We start from the raw sequence: 12541 nt of genomic DNA on the forward strand, positions 1-12541 counted from the left end.
GGGCCCACACCAGAGGACTGGCAGGGAAAAGGGGGCTGCGATTATTTGGAGGGAGGCTGGGTGAGGGCCAAGAGGGAAACTATCCAGAGAACCCCGAAGTATCAAGATCACCAGTTTTGCTGCTGATCAATATCCTGCAAATAAAATGACAAAACAGTTTATTCCCCTGTAGCAAGTCAAACAATACAAGGGTGATGGAAGAAAAGTAAGAAACACCCCAGCTCCCTCTCTAGTCAGCCCTGGAGGGTTTGGCATGTGCTTCCACTCTCAGCACTGGTACAAGGCACAGACACAGGGACACAGCTACTCTTTCATTTCTTTTACCATAATGGCATGATGTTCTACATATTACTCTCTGCTCAGCATTATAGCAATAACCTTTTCACTCAGCATTATGTCAATAACATTCCCTATAGATCAATAAAGATCAAGACATGTAGATCCCATTCTTTTTAATAGTTGCATAGTATTCCGTAAAATGAATGGCCCCTACGTTTTAAAACCACTCCTTTATTAGATGACATTAGTTGTTCCCAGTGCTTTTTTTTCCCCCAGTGCTTTTTAATATTTTTTGCCATCACTAACAAAGCTGTAATAAACATCCTTGTGTGAGTATGTGTGTCTCTGTGTGTGTGCGCATGCGTGCCTGCCTGCCTGCATGCACACTTATGTTTATTCCTGCAGCTTAGTTCCCTCAAATAGAATTTCTGAGTCAAAGGGCACTTTTTATTCTAAAAGATGCTGTCATAATTCCTACAACAAAAGGTGGTAGCAATTTCTTCTCTCCCTACCTGTGTTCGAAGATGTCGTTCTTTCTCAACTTACCAGCATTGGATGTATCTATTTGTCACGATTCAGATGTGAAAATATTTAAGATTGATTCAAGGGAGTTTTGATTTGCATTTCCCAACTCCCCTTGAGCCTTTTCCGATGTGTTGGCTGTTTTCTTTTCCCCTTCTGGCTGTTCTCTCTTCATAACCTCTGCCCGTTTTGAGGACAGTTCTGTGCCATCCCTCTGAGAGCGCAGGGATCCTTCTTTTCAGATTGTGACCTTGGGACCCCTTTGTCACTTATTTGGTCACCATTTAGAGTGCAGTATCTGCTTTAGTACAGCGCCAGGCATTACAGGGGTACTAATTCTATGCCCAGCCTTGCTTTGGATTCAAGACTACCAGCCCTCTTGAGGACCCTTGGTTGGTGCTGCTGGCATTCCTAGGTGGCTCAAATGGCCCTTCCTAACAGCTTGTCACACAAACCCCTCCAGGGTCGGTGCCCAGCTGAAAGTGGCCCACATATACAAGCAACACCCTGACCCCTGGCACCCACAATGGGAGCCCCAATCTCCGCTTTCCATTTAGTCACCAGGGCCCTGCTGTTCCTGGGTTTGGGGGCCATTATGAAATGAGGATCCACCACTGCCGCATTTGCCCAGCCATGCATGGGACAGCTTGCCTACTGGGGGATGAAGAAAAGGCCTCCATCCATCCTGCCTGGGGCTCAGAGCTCCTCAGAGTTCTGACTGAGAGGCTCCACCCCTTCTGCTTTGCACCCCTTTCCCAGGGCCTTCCTCTTCCCAAGTGACCAGCAGATCGACTTGGAGCCGTGGGCAGAGCAGGTGGAGTTTGACTGCACCGAGCTGCACCAAATGCGCGTGCAGGACAATTGCATATTCTCCATCAGCCCCAAGGCTGGGAGCCTGAGTCCTGGGCAAGAGCAGACGGTGGAGTTCAAATACAGGTGCTGCCCCCACCGCCCGCCCTGCACTTCCAGTCCTGGAGACCCCCTTCCCCCCGACTCCTGGAGGACACTGGCCTTGCACTGTGTGGCTCCAGGGTACCCTGAGTGGCCACCACCCTGAGAAGGCCCCGCCTTCCCACCTGCAGGGGAAGTTTAATTATCCTCTTGCCCCATCCCAGCTCAGGGGTTTCCACGTAGCTGCCCCAAAGCCATAAGTGTGCCATGACCTCTTGTTCTTCCACTCGTACCAGGGTTCAGTAACTCATCCCAGACTCTCTCCTCCCTTCCAGCCACCTGTTCATTGGCACTGATCGCCTCCCGGTGCTCTTCAAGGTGTCCCATGGCCGGGAGATCCTGGTGAGGCCCAGCCCTGGTCCTGTCCTGGAAAACCAAGAGAGAGGCACAGGGAGCTGTGTTCCCCAGAGAGATGGGGTCCAGATCTCTCTGCTGGGTACTTCAGTTCCTCCCAGGGAAGGATGCTACTCACAGGCTTTCTATTTCCAGCTAAATTTCATAGGTGTGACAGTGAAGCTGGAGCAGAAGTACGTGCACTTCACCTCCACCAGCCATCAGTTCATCCCTGTCCCCATCGGCGACACACTGCCCCCGAGGCAGGTCAGTGGTCTATATTGTCCTGGTCACCAGGAGGCTTAAGTATTGATCTCTGTGTATCTGTATCAGCCCTTGACAGGATGACAAGGACTCTGCCCTCACTCTAAGAGGTGGGGTGGCAGGTTGAACCCCAAGACTGGGCAACTGGGAGAGACCCAAGGCAAGAGGCTTCAGCTTCTTGGCACTGGTGCTAAACCTTTTGCCAGCCCTCATTCCCATGCAAAAGCAGGGAGTTCCTTCCTCTAACACAGGGTTCTTCAAACTTCTTTGACCATGAGCCACACTAATATATTTTGGAAAACCCAATACATACATACACATGCAACTGAAACAAAACAAATCAACACGTGCACCATTACATGCTAAGTACTCTGATGTTTTCTTTTTTATTTTATTTTGTTCCATTTTTTTAAATGTTTTATTTATTTTATTTTACTTATTTTTATTTTTGCCTATGTTGGGTCTTCATTGCTGCGCGTGGGCTTTCTTCTAGTTGCGGCGAGCGGGGGCAGCTCTTCGTTGCGGTGCGTGGGCTTCTCATTGCGGTGGCTTCTCTTGTTGCAGAGCACGGGCTCTAGGTGCACGGGCTTCAGTAGTTGTGGCGTGCAGGCTCATTAGTTGTGGCTCATGGGCTCTAGAGCGCAGGCTCAGTAGTTGTGGCGCACGGGCTTAGTTGCTCCGTGGCATGTGGGATCTTCCCGGACCAGGGCTTGAACCCGTGTCCCCTGCATTGGCAGGCGTGTTCTTAACCACTACACCACCAGGGAAGCCCTGTTCCATTTTTTAAATGCTGGACATGACCTGATAAATTGGTTTCATGACCTGCTTACTAATGGGTCTCTGTCACAGTTTGAAAATCACTGCCCCAAAAAGGGCATCTGTCTGGAGCGTGAAAAGCTAGAACGTAAATCCTCAAAGCTATAGAATTTTCTTTATTAATTGGAGGGAATCAGGTTCCTTTGTTCTGAAAATGTACATTGGAAATCTCCAAGAGAGGATATAGTATTTTCACAAACATTTCACCACTCTGAAATTTCTAACAATTGAGAAGCCCTTGTGTTTCTGGGCAGGGGCCTCTAGCCACTCAGCCTAGAGGCAGAGGAATGGGCTTCCTAGACCTGAGAGGGGGTCTCATAGTCCCGAGCTCTGCTCACGACCTTACACCACCCTTTACGCCACTGGCTTCCCAGAAGCCCCACCCAGAAGCCCAGACCCTCAAAAGAGAAGGCAAAGACTCACATGCCTCCTGGAAAGCTTTCCAGAGAGATCAGACCACTCCCCCACGACCCTGAACATAGACAATGGAAAAGGCCCCCAGATCTGGAGAAGACCCAGTTGTACCTCCAGCCAAACTCCACAACTGCAGCCAAGCTTCCTTTTTCGTTCATAAGATGATGACAGATGGTGGCCTGGACCTGCAAGAGGGCAGAGGAAACAGAGAGAAGTGAACAGATTTAATTTACATTTTGAAGACAGAATCACTGGGACTTGCTGGGGATTGGATCTGGGAAGTAAGAGAAAGGGATGGATGAAAAATATATCGGATTCCTAGTTTGAGCCACTGGAAATATGTAGTGCCATTTGCTGAAACAAGTTACACTAGGGGGAGGAATAGGTTTTAGAGTGAAGAGTTTGGTTTGGGCTGAATTTAAGAGGCCTATGAGACAACGAGGAGGAGTTGCTTAGTAGTAGTTGGACACCAGGTCTGAAGCTCAGAGGGTGGTCCAAACTGGAGAAGGACCATCAGCACATTCAGGGGTGGGTACTGAGAAAGATGAGGGGCTGGACCTAAATCCAGACAAACTCTTGATTCTCACTGTCTTCCGTTTTCTCATCTCTAACATGGAGGCTTGGACCAGAAGATCTCTGGTTTCAGGCAGGCCGTTCTTTGATTCCCCAACTTTGGAGTTAGTCTTGGGGGACCTCATATCTACCTTCTGCTCCCTTACCTGCCTGTAAGCACAACTACCTCTAACGGCAGACGTGGAAAGTGGCAGCCTCACAGGTAATTAGAATGAGAGCTTAGAAAACGAGGAAGGGTCTGGATGGTGCATGCATGGACATTTCCCTAAATTCCAACACTAGGGACACAAGCATTAGTGTCCCCTTATACCTTGACTAAGGTAAGTTGAGAGCAAATAAAATAAGAATTACAGATTATACTAAAATGTCACAGGTTGAAAATATAGTTATATACGTCTTGGGCGATCAAGCCATACGGGAAATCAGAGGTATTTAAGGGAGCTCTGGGACTGTCAGGGTGACGTCACGGGGATCAACCTGCCCTCCCACAGTGGACACAGACTCCCCGGCTCTCTGCATTGCAGCCCAGAGCTGGTGTGGAGATTTCCCTGTTCCTTCCCCCTGCAGATTTACGAGCTGTATAACGGTGGCTCGGTGCCCGTGACATATGAGATCCAGACCAGCGTCCTGTCGCAGGTTCAGGAAAACAATTTTGATCACCCCACCTTCTGCTGCCTCAACCCCAAAGGGGAGATCCCACCAGGTACAACTGCTCTTGTCTTCTGGATCTTCTCACCTATTGAGGCCAAGACCTACACGGTGAGCAGCAGCCTGGGCTAACACGGGCTTGGGGCAGGGGTTGGAGGTGGCCTCCCCAGCAGGCCTTGCTCTGACCAGTGCCTTCCCCCACCTTCCTAACTTCCCAGGTGGATGTGCCCATACACATCCTGGGATGGAACTCAGCCATCATCCGCTTCCAGGGAGTGGGCTATGACCCTCACAGCATGGGTGACACAGCCCCATTCCACAACATCTCCTCATGGGACAATAGCTCCATCCACTCGAGGCTGATGGTTCCTGGACAGGTAGGGGGAAGGGAGCTGGGAAGGCCTGAGGCCTAGGAGGAGACTGAGGGTCCAGGGTGTCCACTGCGGAGGGATGGGGAGGCTGAGAAAGAAGAGACGGAGTTGAGAAGGGAGGGATGCAGAGGTGAACCTGGAACCAGCCCTCCTCCAGATTTAGGAGGCATCACCAGCTCCATGAGAGGCTTACCCTGCCACCTAGTGCCCACAGGTGTTCCTGCTCCAGCCACTCCACCTGCTGCAGGGCCCTCCACCCGCCCTTGCCTCTGGGCATTGGGATGGAGGTATTGAAAGGAGTAGAAAGAAGCTCTGCCATTCTAGGGCTCTGAGATATTATCTTCATATAGAACAGTCTCCCCCCTGGACCTAGATGGATTTTGCTGAAATATCTAGGGTCAGTAACACTACCTTTAGTTCACACAGTCCTCACTGTTGGGAGGTCTGACACATCCATCCATTTTCCCACTGATCCACATGCCTGTTGATTCATCCATGTATCTCTCCATCCATCCCTCCATGCACTCATCCAGTTACTATCCGCCAATACATCTGCCTGTCCACTCTTCCACTCCTACCCTCTTTGGACTCTTACTGAAGGATGAGTACTGTGGAGTCACAGAGAAGAGCCAGACAAAGTCTCAGCTCTGGAGGCACTCAGGGTCTAGACAGAGAGAAAGTGCCCCTTCCATGGCCTCAATCTTTCCAGATACCCCTACAACACAGCTCCTGCTGATGGCCCAGTGAAGATGCCAACAGCTGATCACCTACTAATTTACAACCATCCTTCAGAGACTCAAATTTTGTTGGCTTTACTTCTGCCTTCTCTAAGCGAATTCTAATTTCTCAGCCCTTCCAAGCCTATTTTAATGGTCAAAATCATAGGCTTTCGAGTGAGACTGTCAGGGTTTATCCCAGCTGTGCCTGTGAGAGACCTTTGGAAAATTATTTATGCTCTCTGAACCTTAGCAGTACATCTATAGAGTGAAGATGATTAGTAGTACCTATATATAGTAGTGGCCTATATAGTGGGCCGCTGTGAGGATCAAATGCATGTCAGTTGCCTACAGTGGTACCTGGCCTGTTGAAAGCACTCAGTGACTGGTAGTGGTTGCTATGCTTAGTATGTCTTCACCTCCCAAAGTTGCTGCTGTGTTGTCTCCACCAACAGAACGTCTTCCTGTCCCAATCTCATATCTCCCTGGGAAACATTCCTGTGCAGGGCAAGTACAGCCGCCTGCTGTTCCTCAACAACATCTCCAAGAATGAGACAATTGTCTTTGTCTGGCAGCGGAAGGCTCTAGACTTTGGGGAGGTGAGAGTTCCCTGTGTTTGCAGAATCAGAACCTCCAGAGGGGCTCTAGACTCACCCCATCCCATCCCACCCCATTCCACTCTATCCCATCCCATCCCCTATCCCATCTTGTCCCATCCAATCCCTGTGAAGCTCCAGAGACTCCTTCCCAAAATAAATAGGTGTCTGTGAGTCCTATGAGAGGAAAGGTGGCTCCCGAAGAGACGATCCCATTTGTGGTGACCCTGAAGGCCTCAGTGCATGCCAGCTTCTATAGCATGGACCTGGTATGCAAGGTAGGATCAGCCTTAGCGAGAAGCTGGGATGGTGAACAGCTCCCAGTCTTGAGGTGTGGGGTGGTCTGTGAGATCCCCAGACCCCCAGAGAGAGGCAAAGGCCAACCTCTGGAAGAGCGCGGGGGCCCACAGCACAGGCCCAGGCCGAGGCCCTCCAGACCTTGGTCTTTTCTCTCCTTGTCCTGAGCTGCAGGTGTACCGGCAGAAACTCCTGATGCAGTACCGTAAGGAACTGCAGGAGTGGGAGGACGAGAAGCTGCGGCAGGAAGTGGAGTTCACCATCACAGATAGGAAAGCAAAGGTGAGGAGGGCAGGGTGGGCTTTGAACACCACAGAGCTTTCTGATTGACCTTGCCAGAGGGGACAGAGGTGGTGATCAGAGGTGGTCCTAAAAAACTGGTCAACCTGACTTAAGAGATTAGATTTCTTTCATTAGGCTAAGCATAGCACATCCCCAAGAGACTCTCTGGATACTGAAAGCTGGCTGACCATTCCCTGCTTCATGTAGCCTGTATTTAATGAATACCCACCCAGTGCTGGGCACTGGGGACCCAGGGGAAACCAGGCAGAACTCACCTTCTGATGGAAGAGAGTGTGGCGTAGTGGTTTCAGGTACAGGCTCTGGAAACAAATTGCCTGGGTTTGTTTCCTGACTTTGATGATTTCTAGCTCTGTGATCTTAGTCAAGTTATTTAACCTCTTAGTTCCCTCAACTGTATTATGGGGGGTAATATGACATCTGAGACTGGCTTCAAGATAATCCAGAGATGGGGTATAGATGAGACAAAATTGGCCATGAACTGCTAATTGTTGAAGCTGGGTGGGGGGTAATGGAAGATTCTTTGTAGCACTCTCTCCACTTTTGTATACTTTTGAAATTTTCCATATTAAGAAGGTTAAAAAGGGAGTTCCCTGGTGGCCTAGTGGTTAGGATTCCGGGCTTCCACTGCCATGGCCCGGATTCAATCCCTGGTCAGGGAACTGAGATCCCACAAGCTGTGCAGCATGGCCAAAAAATAAAAAGGTTAAAAAGAAAAATTGTTAAAATATTTTATTTTATTCTTTTTAAAATTTATTTTATTTATTTATTTTTGGCTGCATTGGGTTTTCATTGCTGCGTGCGGGCTTTCTCTAGTTGCGGCGAGTGGGGGCTACTCTTCATTGCGGTACGCGGGCTTCTCATTGTGGTGGCTTCTCTTGTTGCGGAGCATGGGCTGTAGGCGAGAGGGCTTCAGTAGTTGTGGCATGCGGGCTCAGTAGTTGTGGTTCACAGGTTCTAGAGCGCAGGCTCAGTAGCTGTGGCGTACGGGCTTAGTTGCTACGTGGCATGTGGGATCTTCCCAGACCAGGGCTCAAACCCATGTCCCCTTCATTGGCAGGTGGATTCTTAACCACTGCACCACCAGGGAAGTCCCAAAATATTTTAAAATGTGAATAAATTGTTATCTGCTTTGTGGCACTGCTGTGAGGATTAAATGAGTTAATGCATGTAAAGTGCCTACAACAGTGCCTGGCACCCAGTAAGCACTCACTAAACATGGGCTATTACTATTTATGCAGGGGAGACTGATAATAAATGATACAAAATATCCACCTTGGATCCTCCTCCCCACGGTTGCATTCATTTTTTTTTTTTTTTTTTGGTCTGTGTTGGGTCTTCATTGCTACACGCGGGCTTTCTCTAGTTGCAGTGAGCAGGGGCTACTCTGCGTTGTGTTGCTTCTTATTGCAGTGGCTTTTCTTGTTGCGGAGCATGGGCTCTAGGCACGCTGGCCTCAGTAGCTGTGGCGCACAGGCTCAGTAGTTGTGGCGCACAGGCTTAGTTGCTCTCCAGCACGTGGCATCTTCCCTGACCAGAGCTCAAACCCGTGACCCCTGCATTGGCAGGCGTATTCTTAACCACTGCGCCACCAGGGAAGTCCCCACGGTTGCATTCTTGCACCTCGATCACCCCTGTGTACTCCACACTGAACCCCCAGGAAGACACTACTCCCCTCTGAACCTCTGGCCCAACTGTGAAGGCAAATCATGTCTTGAAGGCTATGGGAGAAGGGATTTCTGAATTAAGGCTTAATAAGGGAGGCTGTTTCCTTATCAAACCAAACCACAAAGCTCCAGGGCACCAGACAAGTACCCTTGGGGCAGCCTGCATTGTTTGGTGGCATCTCCATTTCTTTCCTTTAGTTAGGTAACCAGATTTTCCAAGTCTGCAGGCAGCACTTCCCTAGGGAAGGTTCTGGAGGAGGGTGTGGCTGGGAGTTGGGCAGAACCAAGAAGGCAGCAGGTGCTGACATTGACTTCAGGCCCTCCGTGGGTCAGCAGGAAGGGGAGGAAGAGGGGAGTCCCTCTAGGCCTCTTGCATCCTAAGCAGGGGTCTCTTTGCTTCCACAGAGAAGGGCGTATTGTACAGCTTGTGAACCCGTGAGGAAGTACAGGGTGAGGACGTGAGCCCAGGCCTATCTCCTTGGGAGAACTTGAGAGGATCCTTGCTTCCTCTCCAGAGATACCTCCAACCTCTGGTCTAGTCTCCTGGAAGGGAGGGATGAAAGTGCCAATGGGTGGGGATGAAATGCCAGGGGTGTCACAAAAGACCTGGTTGGGGGGCTAGGGACACATCAGTGATGGGAGTGCAGTCCCTAAGCCCCTGCATTCCATGCCTCCCCTTTCCCAAAGACGCTGCCCCCCATCAAGAACCAGTCGCGTCTCAAGCGGCCAACCAGCTGGAACCTTAAGATCGCAAAGGAGGAGACACGCTGGCCATGCCCCCAGCCGCCCTCGCCAAGGATGCTCAGCTTAAGCCTCACTGCCCGCGCCCATGCCACCGACTACTTCCTGGCCAACTTCTTCTCTGACTTTCCCCGCCACTTCTTGCACCGGTGAACTCTCAGGGAGGGAGGGGTCTGCTTTCTCTGCTCTCTGCCACCCTCCCGCTCTAGAACAGGACTGCCCAGACCTAACCCTTGCTGAGGGCTTGGAGCACGTGTAGCATCACTGGGACTTCTGGGGCACTGCTGGGCCCGGAATGCCCCCATTACTGTTAGGCCCTTATGAGGAGGGGGCAAAGAGCCAGAGCCCCTGGGGAACCCACTTAGGCCTCCCTGCCTCCCCTCCTTCCTTCCCTTTCCAACTTGGAGCCTCTCCAGTTCCTGTGCCAACTCTGAGAGTTGGGCTTGGTTCCCCAAATGCAGCAGCACTATGTTGGGTTAAGGCTGGGGGCTGCCCCAGACTCACCTATGTCCTCATGACTGGGCAGCCACCACCACTGCTCATGCCCCCAACCCCAGCATGGTGGCTTGCCCAGGCCACTCAGAATGCTACGGCCTTCCCCAGGGAGCTGCCAAAGAGGAAGTACCCCAGGGAGGAGTCGGAGGCTGGTGAGGAAGAATCCCCGGACAAGTGGGCCCCTGTCTCCAAGCAGGAGAAGCAGCTCCTGACTGACTGTCTCACCACCATAATCAGGTGACCACCCACCCCCTAAACTCTCACCCCTCCATCTCCCTAGTTCATTCGTCAATTCTGGGTCCACCCAGAGCCCCTGAAATCCCAGCCCTTCCTTTCCTGAAAGGTAGAACTTCCTCACAAGATCCTTCCACCGGTGGTCCCAGGCCCTCCAGGATGGTACAGCTCTAATGGAGCTGGCTGGAGGGATCCTCAGGGCTGGGTCCCGAGTTCTGCCTTGTCATGGCTGGTAGATGTGGTCTGGAGCCAGTTCACTGTCTCTCCAGGGCTCCGGCCCTCATCTGTGTAACTCTGACATCCTGGCTCTTCCTCTACCATATAATGTTCACCTTTAAGAATCCACGGGGCCCAGAGATGCCTTTTTCTAAAGAAGGAATGGGAGGAAGCAACTGATCAGGGGCTCCCCTCCCCGCACCTAGCACCCGTTTGTGGACACAGTAGTCAAGAACCACCCCTTGGGGAACCCTGAAGCCAGAGCCCCCCACAGGGGGCTGCAAGGCCTCTTAGTGAGGACCTCCTCCTCCTCCCTGCCACCCAGGGGTCTGCTGGAGGACAAGATCTTCCATGAGGCTGTGGACCGAAACCTGGTGGAGCAAATGCCTTACTTCCGCCAGTTCTGGAATGAGCAGTCGGCAAGGTTCATGGCCCAGAACAGCAGCCTGCACTTAGTGCCAGCCAAGGCTCAGTCCTCCAACAGCTCCGAGGTCAGCAAAGACAAAGAGGAGGAGGAAGACAAGCGGAGGCTGAGGAAGAAGGAAGAGGGGGAAGAGAAGGAGGATGAAGAGGAAGAGGAGGAGCTGGAGGAGGAGGAAGAGAAGTTGCCCTGGACGGAGATGAAGCCCACGCCACAGCCCACGTCCCAGGAGTCCCCGAAATGTCAGTGGCAGCAACAGCTGAAGGTCTTACTGAGGGAGAAGCAAGAGCAGGATGAGAAGGAGGCCATCAGCCGGTAAGCAGCCAGACCAAGTTGAGGGTTTGGCGGGGCGGGGGGGGGGGGGTCAAGTGCAGAAGGATCCTAGGAGGCAACGGTGTGCTGGGGCTCTACCTGTGTGAGCTTCTCTTTCCAACTCAGTGTTCATTGACGTCACTGTTGGACGCTTAAGGCCTCACTGGGAGTATTTACGAAATGGCGATCCAAGCTTTAATTTTCTTCTCCAAGAGCAGACTATTAACGTTTACCATCACACCACTTCCAGGAGGGTGATTATAGCCGTCAGAGTCTCTTAAATGAGTTTTTATAGCCAGGAGAAAAGTACCACCTCTTCTTGCACCGCCTTTCCCTGGGGCTGCTCTGGCGCTTTCTGTCCGTGGTGAGATTCCCCAGGAGTCCCTTCTGCACCGTCTCATCGCTCGATGCCTTTCCCCAGCCCTGGCCCTGGGATGGGGACTCCGATTGCCTGGGTTCGAATCCCACCACGTGTACCAGCAGCGTGACGTTTGGCAACTTGGTCTGTTTAAGCCGTAGTTTGAACGTCTGTAAAATTGGAACAAGGATGCTTCATAGTGTTGGGAGGGCGGGGAGTTAAAATGAGAATCCACGTAGAGCACGCGGCAAACGATACAGCACAGAGGAGGCCAGCGGAGAACGAGAGCGCGGTCGGTGGCGGCGCTGAGCCCGGCGCCCCCGCCTCCCGCCCCGTAGGCTCCCGGCTTTCGTTAGCCTGCAGGAGGCGCTGCTGGAGAACATGATCCAGAACGTCCTGGTGGAGGCGAGCCGCGGGGAGGTGGTGCTCACTTCGCGGCCACGCGTCATCGCCCTGCCGCCGCTCAGCGTTCCCAGGTGGGGGGGCCCGGGCCAGCGGCCGCTGGAGGGGCGCGAGGGGCTGCAGGGGCGGGCAGCCTCGGCGGGAAGCCTCTCCCCGACCCCCCCCCCCCCCACCTGGGGCTTTCTGTCATCCAGGATTCTGACTCCCGACTCGCTGCCGGCGGCGTCCCCGGGGCCGCAGCAAGCGGAGATGCCGGGCTCGACTAAGCCGCCCCCCACCAACTGTTTGCAGACGCCAGCGCCCACCCGCTCCGACCTGCAGCTCTAGGTTCCTCCCGCCCCCCCTCCATCACCCCTCAGTAAAGCATCTAGCTTTTTCCCCCTATATCTGCCTTGACTTTATTTCCCCGACGCGACAAGAACTCGCGCGCGCTGTCTGAGAGGGACAGATGGTGGAAGCGGCCAAGGTGGACCGCCTCGACTCATTGGAGACTTAGGGGCTGGGAGGTTGCGCCTCTCCACTCCACTCGGCAGCTGGGCAAGAGTTCTTGCTGCTCGCTGCCAGGCGCTGGACCTGGTCTGGCCAGTGGAGGGCGCTTCGGGCGGGGCCTGGCTG

General features: G+C 52.5%; 1 protein-coding gene across 1 annotated transcript in view; it reads left to right on the forward strand.

Moving 5' to 3' along the window:
• The window catches only part of CFAP65 (cilia and flagella associated protein 65), a 41155-nt gene extending 28902 nt beyond the window's left edge, over positions 1-12253 (forward strand). The window contains exons 19-32 of the mRNA XM_060105927.1: positions 1561-1737; positions 2028-2094; positions 2242-2352; positions 4720-4911; positions 5019-5177; positions 6343-6486; positions 6648-6761; positions 6955-7062; positions 9153-9197; positions 9435-9637; positions 10092-10220; positions 10759-11169; positions 11863-12000; positions 12121-12253. Coding sequence (XP_059961910.1) covers positions 1561-1737; positions 2028-2094; positions 2242-2352; positions 4720-4911; positions 5019-5177; positions 6343-6486; positions 6648-6761; positions 6955-7062; positions 9153-9197; positions 9435-9637; positions 10092-10220; positions 10759-11169; positions 11863-12000; positions 12121-12253 — 2131 coding nt within the window. The remainder of the gene's footprint in view (positions 1-1560; positions 1738-2027; positions 2095-2241; positions 2353-4719; positions 4912-5018; positions 5178-6342; positions 6487-6647; positions 6762-6954; positions 7063-9152; positions 9198-9434; positions 9638-10091; positions 10221-10758; positions 11170-11862; positions 12001-12120) is intronic.
• Positions 12254-12541: the final 288 nt, after the last annotated feature.

Source organism: Mesoplodon densirostris, chromosome 8, assembly GCF_025265405.1.
Source record: "Mesoplodon densirostris isolate mMesDen1 chromosome 8, mMesDen1 primary haplotype, whole genome shotgun sequence".
NCBI classification, from domain to species: Eukaryota; Metazoa; Chordata; class Mammalia; order Artiodactyla; family Ziphiidae; genus Mesoplodon; species Mesoplodon densirostris.